Here is a 17294-nt window from a genome sequence, read left to right as displayed (position 1 = left end):
GGTTTTTTCTTCCTGTTGTTGTTGATGTTTTGGGTTTGTTTTTTTAATTTCTTGTGCTGGGACAGGGGCAAGGGCTTGTTGTAAAATCACAAGCTCCCCCTCAACCCTGGCACATCTCCATGAACCTCAGGGCAGCTGTGGTTACATCCTGGCCTTGTCACAGTGTATTTGAGGAATGTTTTCGCCTTCCTCCTCCTCCTCCTCACCCTTTCCTCATCCCCTCAACTCTACCAGCCAAGCACCAAAAGCTTTTCACATCTACGTTCTGCTGGCCACCAGCTGCTGCTGGGAAAGCCAAAGGCACCCAGGAACCTGTAAATAAATCAGCAAATAAGCAGTGGGTTCCTTTCCCTGGCTATGCTGATCCCTGCCACAGGCTCAGGGCTGGTTGGATTCCACCTGGAATTACTCAGGACCAGTTTTCTGCCCATTTCTGCTGCTGCAGATCCAGAGCAGCTCCTGGAGAGTCCAGAAGTGACAAGAATCTAAGCCCAGCCTGGCTCTGGCCTCTCATCCTTTATCAAAAGCCATTTGCAAAGCTCAGAGTTTGCAGGTGCAGGGGTGAGATCCTGGCCAGGGTGAGGACAGGGAGCTCTTCCCAAGCAGAGCTGTCCTCTCCAGGCAGCTCCAGCTTCCTCCTGGAGTGCCCAGGGGGACTCTCTGGAAATCAAAGGACACCTACAAATTTCCAACAAGCCAAGGACCCCGTGCTTTGCAGGACTGCCACTGTCCCCTTGTCCAAGCTGAAAAGCACAATCATTAAACCAGAGGCTTTTGGAGACCTCAGTTTAACAGAGATGCAGAACCCCAGGTGGAGGAGGCCTCCCAGCACACCCAACACCAGCAACCACGGAGCACTAGGATGCACTCCAGCTGCTCTGAGCCCTGCTGGTGGTGCCCAGGGAGTGGTCAGGGGCTCTTTGCACCGAGTTTTGGCTCCTCAGTGGATCCACAGAGGATCCACCAGCTGGAAACCCCATTTCTCTCGCCAGTGATTCCCTCACCATCATCCCTTTACATTCATGGGAGCTGCTCCCTGTTTATGGCAGCACAACCTCATCCTAAAGCCCTGAATTCCACCCTAAACTTATCCCAAAGCCATCCCAAGCCCAGGACACTCCCACCCTGCACACACAGCAGCCCCACCTCGGGGGGAGATTTAAGCTTTTAAATTAACTTTCCTGCTGTTCTGCATAAAGAGGTCCCCAAAATCCATCATCCCCACCGATGTCCAACATTGCCACTCCAAAACTTTCCACTAAAAGGTCTTAAAACAGAACAAAAACAAAACCAAAGCGCTGAAGCAAAGGTGCACTAATATGGTCAGAGGTTTCCACAAGGCAACGCACGGCAGGTGAACCTGAACCTCTTTATCTTCTCCTCATTTCCCCCCCTTTCCTCTGATTAAACAGGAAAGAAAAAACAGGAAAAAACAAAAAACAAAACCCTCAAAAAAACCTAAAAACCAAAAAACAACCAAACTGGAAATTGCACTATTTTTATTAAGGGGAATGACTGCAAAAATGCCAATTTATCAAAATGTTGGGGTTTTTTTAAGAGGAGATTTCTTGAGACTTTTCCTGACGCCTAACAAGTGTTTTTAAGAGCTTCCATGGGCAGCTTTAGCATCTCAGCTTGACCATCAGATGGAATGAAATGAGAAATGGAATGAGATTGTTATTTGTATCAGAGCTCAGTAGCTCTGAGCACGGAATAGGCTCGTGCCACATCCTGGTACTGACTGTGAGCAGGGCAGGGCAGCCAAGGACCAGAATTCAGAGTTTCCTCTGCCAGAGTGGCTGTAAAAGACACCAAAAAATGTGTTTGGGTGACCCAGTGTCCCAGTGAGGACATCCCCACCTGCTCTCCACCTCATTCTGGCAGGGGCTGTGTCCTCAGCTTTAGCTCCTCACATCCCAAATCTTTCTCCTCTTGCTGTGGAGGGCCACAGGGAGAAATTTTTCATCGATCCTCATTTGATTTTGGCAAAGTTTATCAGTGTATCCCTCAAGCAACCAAACTCTAAAAAGAACATTGTTAAAATCAAGCTCTTCAGCAACAGGGAATTTACTGGAAAGCCAAGAAAATGCAACTTTTTTCATGTCAAGGTTTCTCTAGAGCCGATCAGTTCAACTACCTTTCATCTAAAGATACAAAATGAGCTGCCCAGAGAAGCAAACCCTGACTTCTAGCTAGGGGGGCTGGATAAAAAACATTTCAAATGTTCACAATGTTTCAAAAAGGATTTAAGCTGTTGAGTTTTTACACTGAGGAACTGCAGGGGCCTGGCCTTAAGAAACCAGAAGAAACAGAAGGAGGGAAGCATTTCTATAAATATTAATCTTTCTTATACATATATTTAGTTTAAAACATCGATCCCACATTGTGCCAACTGCCCATTCTCCGAGGTATTCATCAGAGAAAGGAGATGAAAAATAACCCCACCCAAACCCACAAAACATAGAAACTCAAAGTCTGGCCACCTCTCACAGGTAGACAACAGGTCCAAGCCCCAGGCACACTTGGGAGATTCAGAACTTTCTCATGTGCACTTAGCTCTGAGGAGCCAGAGATTGGTTCCACAGATCCAGGGATAAAATCCTCCTGGATCTGTCTGATCACAAAGTGACACAAAGCAAGAACATTTCTTCCACCATCACTGACTCACAGAGTGTCACAGCTTGGGAGGGACATTAAATCCAGCCGGTGTCACCCCTGCCACGGCAGGGACACCTCCCACTGTCCCAGGCTGCTCCAAAAAACATCCAACCTGGCCTTGGGCACTTCCAGGGATCCAGGAGCATCCACAGCTTCTCTGGGCACCCTGTGCCAGCCCTCCCCACCCTGCCAGGGAACAATTCCTGCCCAGTATCCCATCCAGCCCTGCCCTCTGGCACTGGGAGCCCTTCCTCATCCAAAGTTCCTCTCCAGCATCACAACCATTTCTCTACAGCAAAGCGGAATATTTGGGTACCAGACCCAGCTCTCCCAAGTCTCCCATGCCAGGAGCCCTGGCAGGACCCCCCTGTGCCCTGAGCCACCCTGGGTGTCCCACCCCCAGCCCCGCCACCCCTCCGGGGATTGCTCGGGTCCTTCCTGGCTTCAGCAGCGAATGCACGATTCCACCTCCCGGCCAAAAGAAAAGCCCAGGATAAAGGACACTTCATCCCGGTCTCAGCAGCAGCACACAGCACATCACACGGCACAGGAATGTCGGGGCCCGGCGCTTCTCGAACGAGGCAAAGTAAAGTGGCAGCATCAGCAGTGACAGCCGTGGTGACAGAGGCTTCCCCCTCGGGGACTCCAGCAAGCCCGGACCCCTCTTTGGACGAAAATCCCACCCCATGTAAACAACTCGTGTGGAAGGGGAGAAAGCAGCGCCCCCAGAGCCCCAGCTGGACGAGGAGAGCCCTTCCTTGGCCTCCCAGGCTTTGGGGTGCAGGGCACCCCGGCTGCGCTCACCATCCATCCCCACAGCGCCAGCCCTGTTTTGGGGGGAGGGAAGGAGGGAACGCATTCCCTGGGTGCCCCCATCGCTGCGACAGCCCGAACAAGCCACACCTGAAGTGTTTTGTCACCCGGAGTGCTTGTGGAAGCGCAGGGACACAGTGCCCGTGTCCCTCCTCCCGCAGCCCCCCGGCCGGGGCTCGCCCCCCATTATTGCATAGCATCGCAGGCCCTGATTTCGGGGGGGTGGGCACAGCCACCCCACGCGTGGGGACCAGCCCCGCCCGGGGGGGGACGCGACACCTCCCTCGCCATCCCCCCGCTCCTGTGGCCTTCCCATGGGATGTGTCCCCGAGGCGTGGGACCACCCGGCTGGGGCCCGCTGCTCCCCCGGCTCCTTACCCCGAGAGCAGACAAACGCCATCGTGCGAGGAGGATCCTTTTTGTTTTTGTTTTTGTTTTTTCTTTCTTTTTCTTCCTTTTTTTTTTGTTTTTTTGGTGTTTTGTGTTTTTAAATAAAAAATAAAATGTGTAAGAAAATAACATTTCTAAAGGAAACCATTATCATTCTACTCTCTCTCTCTCTCTTTCTTTTTCCCTTTTTCTTTTTTTTTTTTTTTTTTTTCCCTCTCTCTCTTTTTGGCCATCTTTCCATGGAACGAGATGTGCTGGCCGGGCGGGGGGCTCCTCCCGGTAGGAAACAATAACGACAGAGGGGAAAAAGAGCAGGAGGAGGAGAGCCAGGGAGCACCTCCGGCTCCGAGCTCAGTCCTCACACGTCGCTGGATGTCCTTGGTCTGGAGGAGAACGTGGAAGGGATGCACCCGCAGCACGCCAGCCAGAGCGATTTCTGGATGTCTGGGTTTCTGAAGGCGTAAATGATGGGGTTGATGAGCGAGTTGCAGGTGGCGGGCAGCGCCAGCGAGTAGGTGTAGACCGCGGGGTAGCTGGAATCGGCCACCAGGGAATAGATGGCGAACGGGATCCAGCACAGGGCGAAGGTGCCGAGGATGAGCGACAGCGTGGAGAGCCCTTTGCGGGTGGAGGTGGCCTGAGCCGTGGCGATGAACTGGTGCTGCACGGCGATCTGCTGGGCGTGCCGGAAGGCGATCTTGCAGATCTGCAGGTAGAGCTGCATCATGAGGGCGAAGAGGAGCAGGAAGGTGACGGCCAGCACGGCCGCGTTGTCCTTGGTGACGGGCCGCAGGATGCTGCAGGAGCTCTGGTCCCGCAGGCAGTTCCAGCCCAGGAGGGGCAGCAGCCCCACGCCCAGGCACAGCAGCCACATCAGCAGCACCATGGCGCAGGTGAAGCCCAGCGTGCGCTCGCTGTGGTAGGTGAGCGCGTTGTACAGCGACAGGTAGCGGTCCACGGTGATGGCCAGGAGGCTGCAGACGGAGGCGGAGAAGGCGGCCAGCAGCAGCCCCGCCGCCGCCAGCTCCGCCGCCTCGCTGGGCGGCCGCAGCAGGTAGCGCACGGCGAAGTTGGCCACCAGCCCCAGCCCGGCCAGCAGGTCGGCCAGCGCCAGGCTGCCGATCAGCAGGAACATGGGAGCCCGCAGGCTCGGCGTGTAGAACAGCACGGCCAGCACCAGCGCGTTCTCCCCCGCCACCGCCGTGCCCGTGGCGCACAGCGCGATGTCCCAGGGGCTCACGGAGCCCGAGGCGGCCCCGCCGCCCGGAGCCGCCGTGCCCGGCCCGGCCGCCGCCGCCGAGGGCCAGGCTGGGGGCTCCGAGGCGTTGCCGAGCCCCGGGAGCCGCTGCTGCTGCTGCTGCTGCTGCGGCGGCCACGGCTCCCCCATGGCGGCGGGGCCGTGCAGCATCGCTGGGGAGAGAGGGAGAAGGGGGCGGTGAGGGGCGGCGAGGCGGGGACGGACCCCGAGCCCCCCGGGAGCCGCCGAGCCCCGCGCTCGGCCCGGCCAGGGCAGCGCCGAGCCAGCCCCTCCAGCAGAGCCGGGAGCCGCACCGAGCCGGGGGGGAGCCGCACCGAGCCGGGGGAGACCCTCACCGAGCCCGGGGAGACCCTCACCGAGCCGGGGGAGACCCTCACCGAGCCGGGGGAGACCCTCACCGAGCCGGGGGAGACCCTCACCGAGCCGGGGGAGACCCTCACCGAGCCCGGGGAGACCCTCACCGATCCCGGAGAGACCCTCACCGAGCCGGGGGAGACCCTCACCGAGCCCGGGGAGACCCTCACCGAGCCCGGGGAGACCCTCACCGAGCCCGCACCGCGTTCCGGAGCCCCCCGCCCCGGGACACCGCGCCCCTCGCCGGGCCGCCCCCGGCCGCCGCATCCCCGCCCGCTCCCCCCGCAGCCCGGCTGCGGCTTCCCCGGGATCGAGCGCCCCCCGCCCCACACGCACCCCTGGCCGCTATCGCCCGGCGGGCTGAGACCGAGCACAACTCATCGCCCCGCTGCCCGCAGCCGCCTCCGTGCGCTCGGCTCCATGCAGGGTCCGCAGGCACTGCGCACCCGCTGAGGAACCGGCCGCCCCCTCCTCCTCCTCCTCCTCCTCCTCCTCTTCCTCCCCTCCCCGGGGCACGGCCACCTTTGCTACCTATTTATAGCGCAACCCCTCAGCCCCCTCCTCCCGCAGCCCTTTCTTTTTGGCGTGCAGTGAGTAAAAATAAACACTATTAATAGGCCAGCGCCTCTATGCGGAGCCGCTGATGGAAGGAGAAGGCAGGGACAGCCTCACGTTAAGTTTCTCCTTCCTCCCTGCCTTTCCCTCCTTTGGAAAAGGCTGCTGGAAGACTCTCCCAGCCGGCGGCACCATCCCGCCCTGCCTGGCGGAGCGAATCCCCCCGCCCGGGGTGGGCAGCCCAGGTGTGAAGGTCGGGGGCTGTGCCCGCAGCCACCATCGCCCCTTCCCGCACGCAGCCGCCTCGCCGGGGGTTGTTGTTTTACCTGGTTTTAATGCTCGAGGATCAGCTTGCTCCCCCCCGCCCCGTTTTTATTTTTTTCCTCGCCGGTCCTTCCAGCCCTCGGTGCGAAGCCTCATTCCTCGGCGAGCATCGCTAATAGCGTTGGCAGAGAGCTGGCATCGACTTGCACTTAATATTCCTGCCCCATTGGATCTGCTGATAAATCTCAACTCTGACGTCAAAGTCTTCACTTATATTCATGATCCAAGTCTGTGAATCAGAGGCGCTGTGATCAGAATAACAACGAGGCCGGCTCCCCGCTCCACATCCCCATCCACACCCGCAGCCACGGGGGATGCGCACCCGCCCCGCCGATCCTTCATTCATCCACAGCCTCTCCCGACGCACCTCCCCAAGGTCGGGGCCCGCTGCACCTGCGTCCTGCGGATGCAGCTTGGGCACCGGCCAGGCCCCGGAGCCTCGCTGGGTTTATTTTTACCGCTTGTGCCGAGGGATGCGAGGGGAGGCGGCTCCGGGGCCGGGCTCCTCAAGGACAATGTCCGGCAGCGCTGCCCCGAGCCTCCGGGACGCGGCGGATCGGGGATGCTGCGCGGCCAGGCTGGGGCAGGGACATCCCTCCACGGGGAAACGTCGCAGCCCAGAGCCTTCGCCCCACACGGGATTCCCTCCAGCCAGCCAAAAGCTGGGATGAGGAGGATCTCGCTGGGATTGGAACCTGCCCAAGGACGCTGAGTATGAGGGTCTGGTCCCCTCGCCGCAGCACCCACCCATCCCCGGAGCTTCCTCCCCGACTGTTTGGGAAAGGAACAGCCCGGAAAGGAACAAATCCCAAAGACACGATTATTTTTTCCAGCTATAAATGGCTCCGTGATTCATCTTGGGAGCGGGATCATCAAAGCGGGGATGCTCAGCTCCTGGATCCACAGGATTTCAGCTACACCTTCTCCCCCTTTTCCCACCGCTTTCGTAACACCCCAGCTCCCCTCTCTCATCCCCCTCTCTCTTCCAGCCTGGAGCTTTGCGGTGCAGCCAGCTCAGCGCTGGGAAGGATTTCCAGCTCCGATGCGCAGAGATATTTGGGTGAACACCGGCGATTTCGGCTGAACCCAACCGCCCCAATTTGGAGCATCTGGGTTCCTAATCAGGCCAAGCCCCATCCCGGGGGACTTGAATCGTCATTTACCTGGGGCCGGGGCCCCGTGACCGAGCTCCGTGAGCCGAGTGACAGCGGAGTGACAGAAGGGGCGGAGGAGCTGAATGAATCCGCTCCCGGGAGTTACGCACCGGCCGGGGGAAGGGGAGGAGGCTCAGGGGCTCTGCCTGGCTCCCCTCCCCAACAGGAAAGGGGTGCAAGGAGCGCTGGCGGCACAGGGGATGTGCCGGCTGTTCCTGGTGGTCTGTGGGGGTCAGAGCCCACCCAGGCCTGGCCAGGAGCGGCTGCGGGGCTGGGCAGGGATGTCCCTGCTGTCCCCAGCCCGCCGGCAGCGAGGCTGAGCGAGGATGGGCACACGCAGCACACACCGGTGACCCAGCCTGGCCCTTGCAGGGACACGCACTCTCCAGAGGGTCCCGGAGCTGATCCCAGACCCCGTGGGCTCGCTGGAGTTGCCTTGGTCCCCCTGCTCCATCCAGCATCCCACCCTTGCTGCCCTCTCCAACACCCACCATTCCCAGCCCCTTCCTTCTCCCCTCCACATGCCACCACCAGTTTGCCACAATCCCGGGACGTTTTTCCTGTTTTTTGGAGCAGCCTGGGTCAGTGGGAGGTGTCCCTGCCGTGGCAGGGGTGACACCGGCTGGATTTAATGTCCCTCCCAAGCTGTGACACTCTGTGAGTCAGTGATGGTGGAAGAAATGTTCTTGCTTTGTGTCACTTTGTGGTCAGACAGATCCAGGAGGATTTTATCCCTGGATCTGTGGAACCAATCTCTGGCTCCTCGGAGCTAAGTGCACATGAGAAAGTTCTGAATCTCCCAAGTGTGCCTGGGGCTTGGACCTGTTGTCTACCTGTGAGAGGTGGCCAGACTTTGAGTTTCTATGTTTTGTGGGTTTGGGTGGGGTTATTTTTCATCTCCTTTCTCTGATGAATACCTCGGAGAATGGGCAGTTGGCACAATGTGGAACCAATGTTTTAAACTAAATATATGTATAAGAAAGATTAATATTTATACAAACGCTTCCCTCCTTCTGTTTCTTCTGGTGTTTTCCCTCCTGGCTCCAGAAGTGCCCCTTTTCCATACACACATCCCAGAGGATTTCAGCCAGCGATGGGAGCTGCTTGTCCTCCTGCCCGGGGAAGAGCAAGGCGTCTCCAAGGAGGTTTCTTTTGTGTTTCACCTGTGCTGTGGATTGGCAAAGCATTGGCTGGGGTAGCCCAAGAATGCTGAGATTTTTCTGGTGACAAAAATGAAATTATCTGTCCCCTTTTAAACCAGGGCTTGCTGTCCCCAGAGCAGCCCCTGGTGCGCAGGAGAGGATGGGCCACTGCACACCCCATTTCCAGTGCTTGAGAATCCACTTTTTGGAGTTGTGTTCAGTGTTCTGAGCTCCCTGAGCAGCTGCAAGACCGTCCTGGCAATATTAAAAAAGTATTAGATATGCTTCATGTGTATTTAAATTACAGCTTCAATAGGGAGGAGCAGATATTGAAGCTAAAAGCAAAGACAGAGCCTGACGCTGTAATTCCGGAGCAAGAGGCCACCAGCCTCACCCAGGAACGCTGCCCAGCATGGAAAAAGTCTCCCACCTTCATTCCTCATCATCCTCCTTGGGTTTTGGCCCTTGGGAGAAAGCTCAGTGCTGAACAAGGCAGGTTTTCCTCCGGCACTGCCCTGTGGGGATGCTGGGTGCCACAGCAGGGCTCGACCTGGGGCTCATCCTGCCTTAGAATTTGTGCTTTTTCAGCTAAAACAAGTGGCTGGCAAGTTAAAACCTGGGTGTCCCGGGCCCAGCCCACTGGGAACCAGAGCTGGAACAAGGGCTGCTGTTTAAGGGCACACTGGTGGTACAGAGGAATAACCACAATTCCAATTCTCCACCATTTTTACTTCCAGAATCATTAAAATCGGCTTTGCATCTTTTCTTCGGGCAGACGTCATCACCTCCTGCCATCCCATCAGCTTTTCCCACCCCGGCTCCCACTCCTGTGGGAGCATCCTGTGGCTGAGCTGGCAAATCCATGAGCTCACTGCCTTGTGACCCCCGAGCCAGGCTCAAAGCCACGCTGCTGGAACATCCCCCCAAAATTCCATTTATCCCGGTATCTTCTCGGCAGCGAGCGGATCCTGCCTCATTCCAGCACCTCTGCTGTTCCCTGTTACTCCAAACGGTGCTTGAGGAGCTCTGAGAAGGAAAAGCACGCTATAATTAGCAGTGCTGACTAATCAGGGTGGCAAAGAAGCGCTCGGAGCCCGCCAGCCTCCCCCCAGAACGGGGCCGTCGGGGGCCGCGCGCCGCCGGGGAGCGCCTGGAGCCCGACGTTGAAAGGCTTTGCATAATTCTTGGTGGAATTATGGAATTCTTGGTGGAAACGAGGCCATTTCCTCACTGCTGCCACTGGAAAAATGGGAATTCTCCCAGTGCAGCACCCCAGCCTGGTGGGAAGAACCGGGGCTCCGTGGTGGGTTGGGGTGGTTGAGGCGCCGATGGCAAAGCCAGGAGGAGTTGGAGGGTGGCTGATAAAATCATCCACCTCTGTGGAAAAACAGCTGATCTGTCTGAAAAACCTCACCCCACAACCTTCCAGGTTTTAATTTGTTTCTTCTTTCTCTTGATTCTGCTGTATTTCTTCTGCACTTCTCTTCATTCCTGGATTTCTCATCTCCTCTGAGCTGAGCTCCTCGGGTATGTTCCCTCACGGGGAGTTCTGCTTATCTCAGTTCTCTGGGTCAGGGAGAAAACTCCAAAGCTCGTTAGGATCTTGTTTCTTGTGTTTATTAGGATGTTATCAAAGACTTGGTAGGTCTTTCCAAACTTTCTGCACAAGTTTAATTCACTGCAACCTGGCTTGTTTTGGCTCTGATGGCACAAAATGGCCCCAAACTGTGCGGCCATCTCATCTCTATATCTATTTTTACCCAATTAACAATAGACATGTAAATTATTTTTATTAATGACCCAAGTACCCATCACTGTGACATTTTCTATCCAATCACCTCCTGCTACCCAAAAACCTCTGGAAGAACATGAAGAAGAAAGAAGAAGGAAAAGAAACAATATTCTAAATCTTCCATCTTGCCTTCTGCTCTCTAAATTAAACTCTAAACCTTCACTTTTCCACCCAGTGATTTAAGAAAACTCTCTAATCTACACACTCACACTTTCAGCTTTTCTATCTGACTTTAGCAGTTGTGTTCATGTAACACCATGAAAACACACCCATGAATTCCATGTTTATGAAATTCAGTGTTCTCCTGGATGTCAGAGGCAGAGATCAGAGCCAAGGGCTCACACTCTGTGTCTCAGACTGGGTGTGATCTCTGCCATCCCCCTGCAGCAGCACTGCTTTTACCTCCTGGAGAGCTCTGCGTGGATCTTTGGCTCTTCCAGCACCAGGGAATTCCTTCCAGCCCCTCTCCCTGGGCTGGGGACAGTGGGGACACCGTGTCCCCCTGTGGCTGTTACACACCCCCCATTTAGGAGGACGATGCCAGGAGGGAAGGAGCAATTCCAAGGCTCACTCCGACTTCTCCTCCTGATTCCCACCAAACAAACGCTGGTGCCAAGCCAGGGGGAGGATTTCTGCTCCTTCCATCAGTGATATCATCCCCACACGAATGGTTTTGCTCCAAGTCCTTTCCTGAGCCAGAGGGATACATTTTTGGAGCACCTTTGCTGGCACACGCCGTGTCACCATATGTCACTGAGCAGGGCTTCTGGGAAAAGGTGGGGGTTTTTTTCCCAAATTCAAGGGTTTTGCACTGTTTTATTCCTTCTCCCAAGCTGTGTGTGTTGCTGTGGCTGGGTGCCTCATCAGGAGGGACTGTGTTTCCCTAAGCTGCCATTCAGCCATAGAGAACTGTGCAGAATATGAGGCAAAATAATTCGGGCACTTCAGTGTGATAATTAATAATTAACAATTACCCAATTTATCTGACACGGCACGGAGGTAAGGAAGGTTTTCTAGGGGTTTGGATAGGGAAAAATAGGGAAGATCTTTAAAAAAAAATAGAAAATTGTGAGGTTTTTGCATCAGAGTTGTGGGCAGCCGTCCCCTCCCTGCTGTGCCCCTGCTGCCACCGATGTGAGTTTTCCAAAACCAGGCTTGGACTGAGCTGCTCTGGAGCACCAAACTCTGGAGCCACAGCAGAGAAGCAGCTCTGAGCACCAGGAAGGTCCCGGGGCTGTGTGGAAAAGCCCCAAGGACACAGCAGCAGCAGCAGGAATCCCTCAGCAGGGATGCATTTACAGCTCCATTCAACCCCTGAACCCCCCGATGATCCCTCCTGGGGGATTGGCACGGGGGGAAGGAGAGGCTGCCCACCCTCCCCGCAGGAAAAACCTTCCCTGGTGGCACTGAAAGCACCTCCAGCCTCTCCAGCTCCTTTCCTGCTGGGCAGGAAGGATGTTGACTTCCAGAAATCCAGAAATCCAGAAATCCCAACTTTGAAGTGGCAGCTTCACCCCCACACTGGTCCTTCCTATTTACTGATTTTAGCTCGGGTTTCTGATATTTAAACAGGATCCTGTGTGGGGTCACAGCTCTGGGAATTCCCAGGAATCAGGCTGGGGAACCAAAACGCCTGGATCCAGAGCCCTGCTCTCCCAGATAGGGTGGGTCAGGACATCACCCAGAAAAGGTCACAGCTGCTTGCTGGGAGTGAAATAATTTGTGTAAAACAAGGGCTTGGCTCGGAAAAAATCAGTTTAAGAGAACCATGAGTGGGTCACATCCCAACCCTCAGCCTTGAGCTATACCCACCTGGATTTTGGGGTGTGGAAGTATTTTCCACTCTCTGGGCATTGCAATTTCTCCTTCAGCACCGCTGTCCACAGCTGTCTCAGCACTCGGGGATAGAAGAGACATTTCCAGAGGTGTGAACACAGAGTGGAGAGCTGCTGAATACCCTGGGATTCTGCCTTCTCCATCCTCCAGGCTGGGGTTTAAAGCAGGGAGGTTCTCTGGTCCTGCAGGAATTCCCTCTGCCCTGGGGATTTCACCCCAGAGCTGTGCTGGGCTCTCCCCCTGCTGATGCTGGAGAAACATCTCCCCCCGAGCCCCCAGGGATGAATTCATGGCCAAAAAGGCACTTGGAGCAGGGAATGGGAAAAGCAGCAACAAGGAAAACCCTCCAAATAATTGAAAGCTGCCGAATTTGAAGGGTTTGGGGGAGATGAAGGCAGCAGGATCGATGGGGAGGGTGACACCCAGAACTGCACCTTCCCACCCAGTTCTGAGCTGCTTCCCTGGGTTTTTTTTTTTCAGATTTTTATTTTTTTGTTCCTCCTGAAAAGTCGGTTGTGCTGTCAGAGCTCGAAGTCACAAGCACATCCCTGCTCTGAGAGCAATCATGAGTCACTTGTTCAACAGGAAGAGGCTGCTGGTTGCTATAGGGATGGCAGCAGAGGGGACAGCATCCCTCCCTTCCCCTGATCAAACAGAAAACGCAACAATTCCGGGCCAAACCCCGCCTTGGCCGTAACTTTGGGGCACAGTTTGGTATCCCTGGCTGCAGGGATGGCCAGGAAGGTCCCTGAACACGCCACATCCCGGAGTTTGGGGACATCCCAGGGCTGGGAAAGGAGCGGGAGGGGTCTGATGAGCGCTGGCTTGGGTAGCACCGGGGGCTGGGAGCTCCGGGGGATTTGGGGTGACAGGAGGAGACCCTGCCCAGCTCCCCATCCCTCCCGAGGGGGTTTTCCATCAATCCCGGCCCTTCCCGATCCCTCTGGCAGCGGTGGCTGGTGGCATCTTTGGAAATGAGGCCACTGGGTCACTGAGGACACTCGCCAATGTCACCGTGAGCCATCTCCTCCCGGCTCGGGGACTGCCAGCCTTTGTCCCCCTGGCTTTCACCACCCCAGGAGAATAAAACCCCCCGATACTATTATTATTATTATTATTATTATTATTATTATTATTATTATTATTATTATTATTATTATCATCATCATCATCATCATCATCATCATCATTATCACTATCACTATACCATCATTAATATTTATAACTATTAATATTAAATAAGTAGTATTATTATTATTACTATTATTATTATTATTATCACCAATAGTATCAATAACAATATTTGTATTTAATATATTAATATATTTCATATTATATTTCATACACAAGAAATTAAATAATCTATTTCTATTTAACATGGTAATATATTAATAATTAATATAGTAATATATTAATAGCTTAATATATTAATATATCAATAGCTTAATATATTAATATATCCATATCTTAATATATTTTGTATTATTTATATTCAATACATTATTTATATAATAATAGTGATAATAATGATAATAACAGTGATACTAATACTATTAATACTAATAATACTAATAATACTACTAATAATACTAATAATACCAATAATAATAATAATTCTACTAATAATAAAATAAATCCCGCAGTCAGGCTCCTCCCAGGGCTGCTCTGTCACTCCATTCCCCCCTCGTTTTCCCTTCCCCTCTCCCCTGCCGGCCTGCAGGATTTATTCCCAGGTTCACACCCAGAGGAGGCTCCCGGCCGCTTTTCCAGGGATGTGCTGGGGGAATTCTGTCTGTCCATCCCTGCAGAGCCTCAGCTGGGCAGGGATGCTGCTCCCCCGGGCCAGCTCCTCATTAGGGAGCCGCTAATTACAGCTCCGCTGACAGGGACGCGCTTTTCCCACTCCCACTTTTTCCTGTGGATCGGGAGAATTTGGAGCCTCTTCGTGATGGGGAGGGGAGAGGGAAGAAACCTGCAGCCTTCAGCTGTGCTCTGCAGAAGGGTTTGTGTTCGATCCCTTCTGCACCAGGGGGTTTCAGGGATCCTCGCTGCGCTCCCAGCAGCTTCTCCCCTCCACAAAACCACCGGGAAAAATACAAACCGGGAGAAAGGAGATGGAACTGGGAGAGACCCAGACCTCTGGGAGGGCACTGCGGTTTTGGCTGCTCTGATGCCTCAGTGGCACTGCCAGCCCTGGGGGAGGCTCTGTCCCACCATCCCCGTCCTCTCCAAACCACCACCAAACCCAACCTGGCAAATCCCCCGAGCATTTTGGGAGTTCCTCATGCTGGAACCACCATGCCCGTGGAGGGGGGATTACTGGAATTCCCTCTGCTCCATGAACCCATGGATGGGCTGGCCGTGCCCAAATCTGCCTCATTGGGTGCCTGAGTTCCCCAAATCCTGCCTTGTTGGGTCCCTTCATCCCAAATCTCACCTCGTTGGGTCCCTGCATCCCAAATCCTGCTTTGTTGGGTCCCTACATCCCAAATCCTGCCCTGTTGGGTCCCTACATCCCAAATCCTGCCTTGTTGGGTCCCTGCATCGCAAATCCTGCCCTGTTGGGTTCCTGCATCCCAAATCCTGCTTTGCTGGGTTCCTGTATCCCAAATCTCACCTCGTTGGGTTCCTGCATCCCAAATCCTGCCCTGTTGGGTCCCTACATCCCAAATCCTGCCCTGTTGGGTCCCTACATCCCAAATCCTGCCTTGTTGGGTCCCTGCATCGCAAATCCTGCCCTGTTGGGTTCCTGCATCCCAAATCCTGCTTTGTTGGGTCCATACATCCCAAATTCTGCCTTGTTGGGTCCCTACATCCCAAATCCCGCTTTGTTGGGTCCATACATCCCAAATTCTGCCTTGTTGGGTCCCTGCATCCCAAATCCTGCCCTGTTGGGTCCCTGCATCCCAAATCCTGCCCTGCTGTCTCGCTGCACCCCAGGGTGCACAGCCCCAACCTTGGGGAAGGGAGAGATCCTCCACGACCACCCAATTAAATTATTACAGCCCTGTCCTTAATTAAACCCAACCCAAAATCAGCCACGTTGGGATAATCCGGGGCCAGGTGCCTCTTTCAACGAGGGGAAAAAAAAACCCAACAAAGCCTGGTTTTTCCCATCAGGTGTTTCTTGAGGCTCACAAGAGGTTCTTTAAATAGCACAGCACAAGAAGCAGCTCCCGGGGTGGGGCTGCTGAAGATGAAGAAGGTCGGCTCCGCACACGGATTCACACCGGGATACCGCGGCATGAGAGACAGAGCACAGCTATTTTTAGCCCCGTGGCTTTTGAAGAAAACAAAACCCCAATCCAGGAAAAACATCGTGGGGATATTGGGAAAAATAAACCCAAATTCCCGGTCCTCGGGAGCGCCCCGTGCTCATTGGAGCATCCCTGGATCCTCTGGCACTCGTGGGTGCTGTGCTGGGGATAAATTTAGGGAAATATCAGAGATTTCACCCCAAGGCACGGGGTGTTGGCATTTCCTGGCTCTGTTAGAGCGGGAATAGGGAGATCAGAGCATCCTCTCAGCACACAGCTGGGTGCTGGGGCATTAATTAGTGCCTCAGCTCAATTAGCGGCCGGGGAAGGGGAGGGAAGGGAAGGCAGCGGGGTTGGTTTGCAGAGCTCCCAGGGCAGGTGGGGTCAAGGCTGTCCCTGAGCCCAGGGCACGGCCAGAATCCCCCCCAGCAGCCAGACCCGGCCCTCAGGGCTGTTTTGGGGTTTGGAGCATCCCTGGGCTGGGCTCAGGCACCCCAAGGTGTCCCTGTGAGCACCTTCCTCCCCGTCACTGCACTCAGACAGTCCCAGGGGGGTGTTTTTCCCTCTAATTACAGCATTTTCATCCTCAAAACCTTTCAAGGTGTCACAAGCCCAGCACCTGGAGCAGCCAGGGCCTCGCTGTGCCCTGCAGTGCGAGGCTGCCGGTGCCTGGCTCTGCTGCCCAGCCAGGAGGGGGTGTCAGGAGAAATGACCCAAATCAGGGGGGTTTGGGCAACCATGGGTGCCCTGGCAAGAGGCAAAACCCTGCTGGCTGTGTCTGGGTAGGGCAATCTGATAAATAAAACAGAAATAGGATAAATAAAAGAGTGTTAATGCCCAACAAGAGCTGCTGGAAAGCTCCTCAGCCTGCCTGGCCCTCCATCCACTGCTCCTGGCTCTGCATGGCTTCTGAGCCAGCCCAAGTCATGCTGGAGAGAGGGAAATGGGGAAAAAGAAGGAGCTCAGCTTCTCCCAGAGCCTGAGGGAGAGGAGATGTCCCTGGAGCAGCGCTGGGACAGAGGAGCTGGTGGTGCAGCTTTGGTTGTGCCAAGGGGAGGGAAGTTCCAATCCATCAAAGACGCACAGGGGGAAGGGAGACCTCCCTAAACACCTCCCAGCAGGCTTGGAGGAAAATCAGGGTGGAAATGGATGGGATGAAACGCAAAACCAGGTGACTCCTCATCCATGGAAGTGGTTGGGTGGGGCCTGGAGCAAGCTGGGAGAGGGAAAGGTGTCCCTGGCGTGGGGTGGATGATCTTTCGAACCATTCCATTCTCTGATGATAACCAACAGTGCAGAGAGGGAGGAGGGCTCCGAGGCTGCTCTGAGGTTTTGGGGCATCCCAGGATCGCTCCTTGCAGCAGATTCTCCAGCCCTGCTCTTCTTTTCAGCGCTGAGATAAAATTAGCGCCGCTCCTCCAGAAGCTGTCACTCAGCATCCCGCAGCGCTTGCTTTTCTCGGGAACATGACTAACAGGCAAAGCGGGAAAGGTGCAGGCGAGAGCGACTCTTTTCTTTCCTCCCTGCAAAGGGGACAAAAACCCCACAAAAACAACAAAAAAAACCCAACTCCAGGACCAGCCTCAGGGAGCAGAAGACACTCGGCAGAGCTCGAGAGGGGTGAGGGAGCCACTGGCAGGAGATGGGATCACCAAAATCCCGGATGCGAGAGCACAAAAAATCCCTCCTGAGCTCTTGTTTTTCCCTTCCCGTTTTGTCAGCTCCTCAGAGGATCCTCCCTTTTGTCACCTCTGTGCTGTC

The 17294-nt window shown here is 54.9% G+C and overlaps 1 protein-coding gene across 2 annotated transcripts; it reads right to left on the bottom strand.

The window, feature by feature from the left end:
* On the bottom strand, positions 1-6687 carry LOC111944746 (G protein-coupled receptor 12-like). Of its 2 annotated transcripts, none has more exons than XM_086850109.1 (2): positions 6355-6687; positions 1-5271 (listed from the first exon to the last, which is right to left on the bottom strand). In XM_086850109.1, the coding sequence occupies exon 2, from the start codon at positions 5267-5269 to the stop codon at positions 4220-4222; it is 1050 nt and encodes a 349-aa protein (XP_086706235.1). In that variant the 5' UTR covers positions 5270-5271; positions 6355-6687; the 3' UTR covers positions 1-4219. The 2 variants fall into 2 exon arrangements, with proteins under 2 accessions (XP_086706235.1, XP_086706236.1); XM_086850110.1 differs by lacking the exon at positions 6355-6687 and adding an exon at positions 5810-6297.
* Positions 6688-17294: the final 10607 nt, after the last annotated feature.

The sequence above is a fragment of the Cyanistes caeruleus genome, chromosome 14 (genome assembly GCF_971803275.1).
Source record: "Cyanistes caeruleus chromosome 14, bCyaCae1.hap1.1, whole genome shotgun sequence".
Taxonomy (NCBI): Eukaryota; Metazoa; Chordata; class Aves; order Passeriformes; family Paridae; genus Cyanistes; species Cyanistes caeruleus.
The sequence above is the reverse complement of the archived record's forward strand: the minus strand, read 5'-3'. Positions and strand labels throughout refer to the sequence as shown.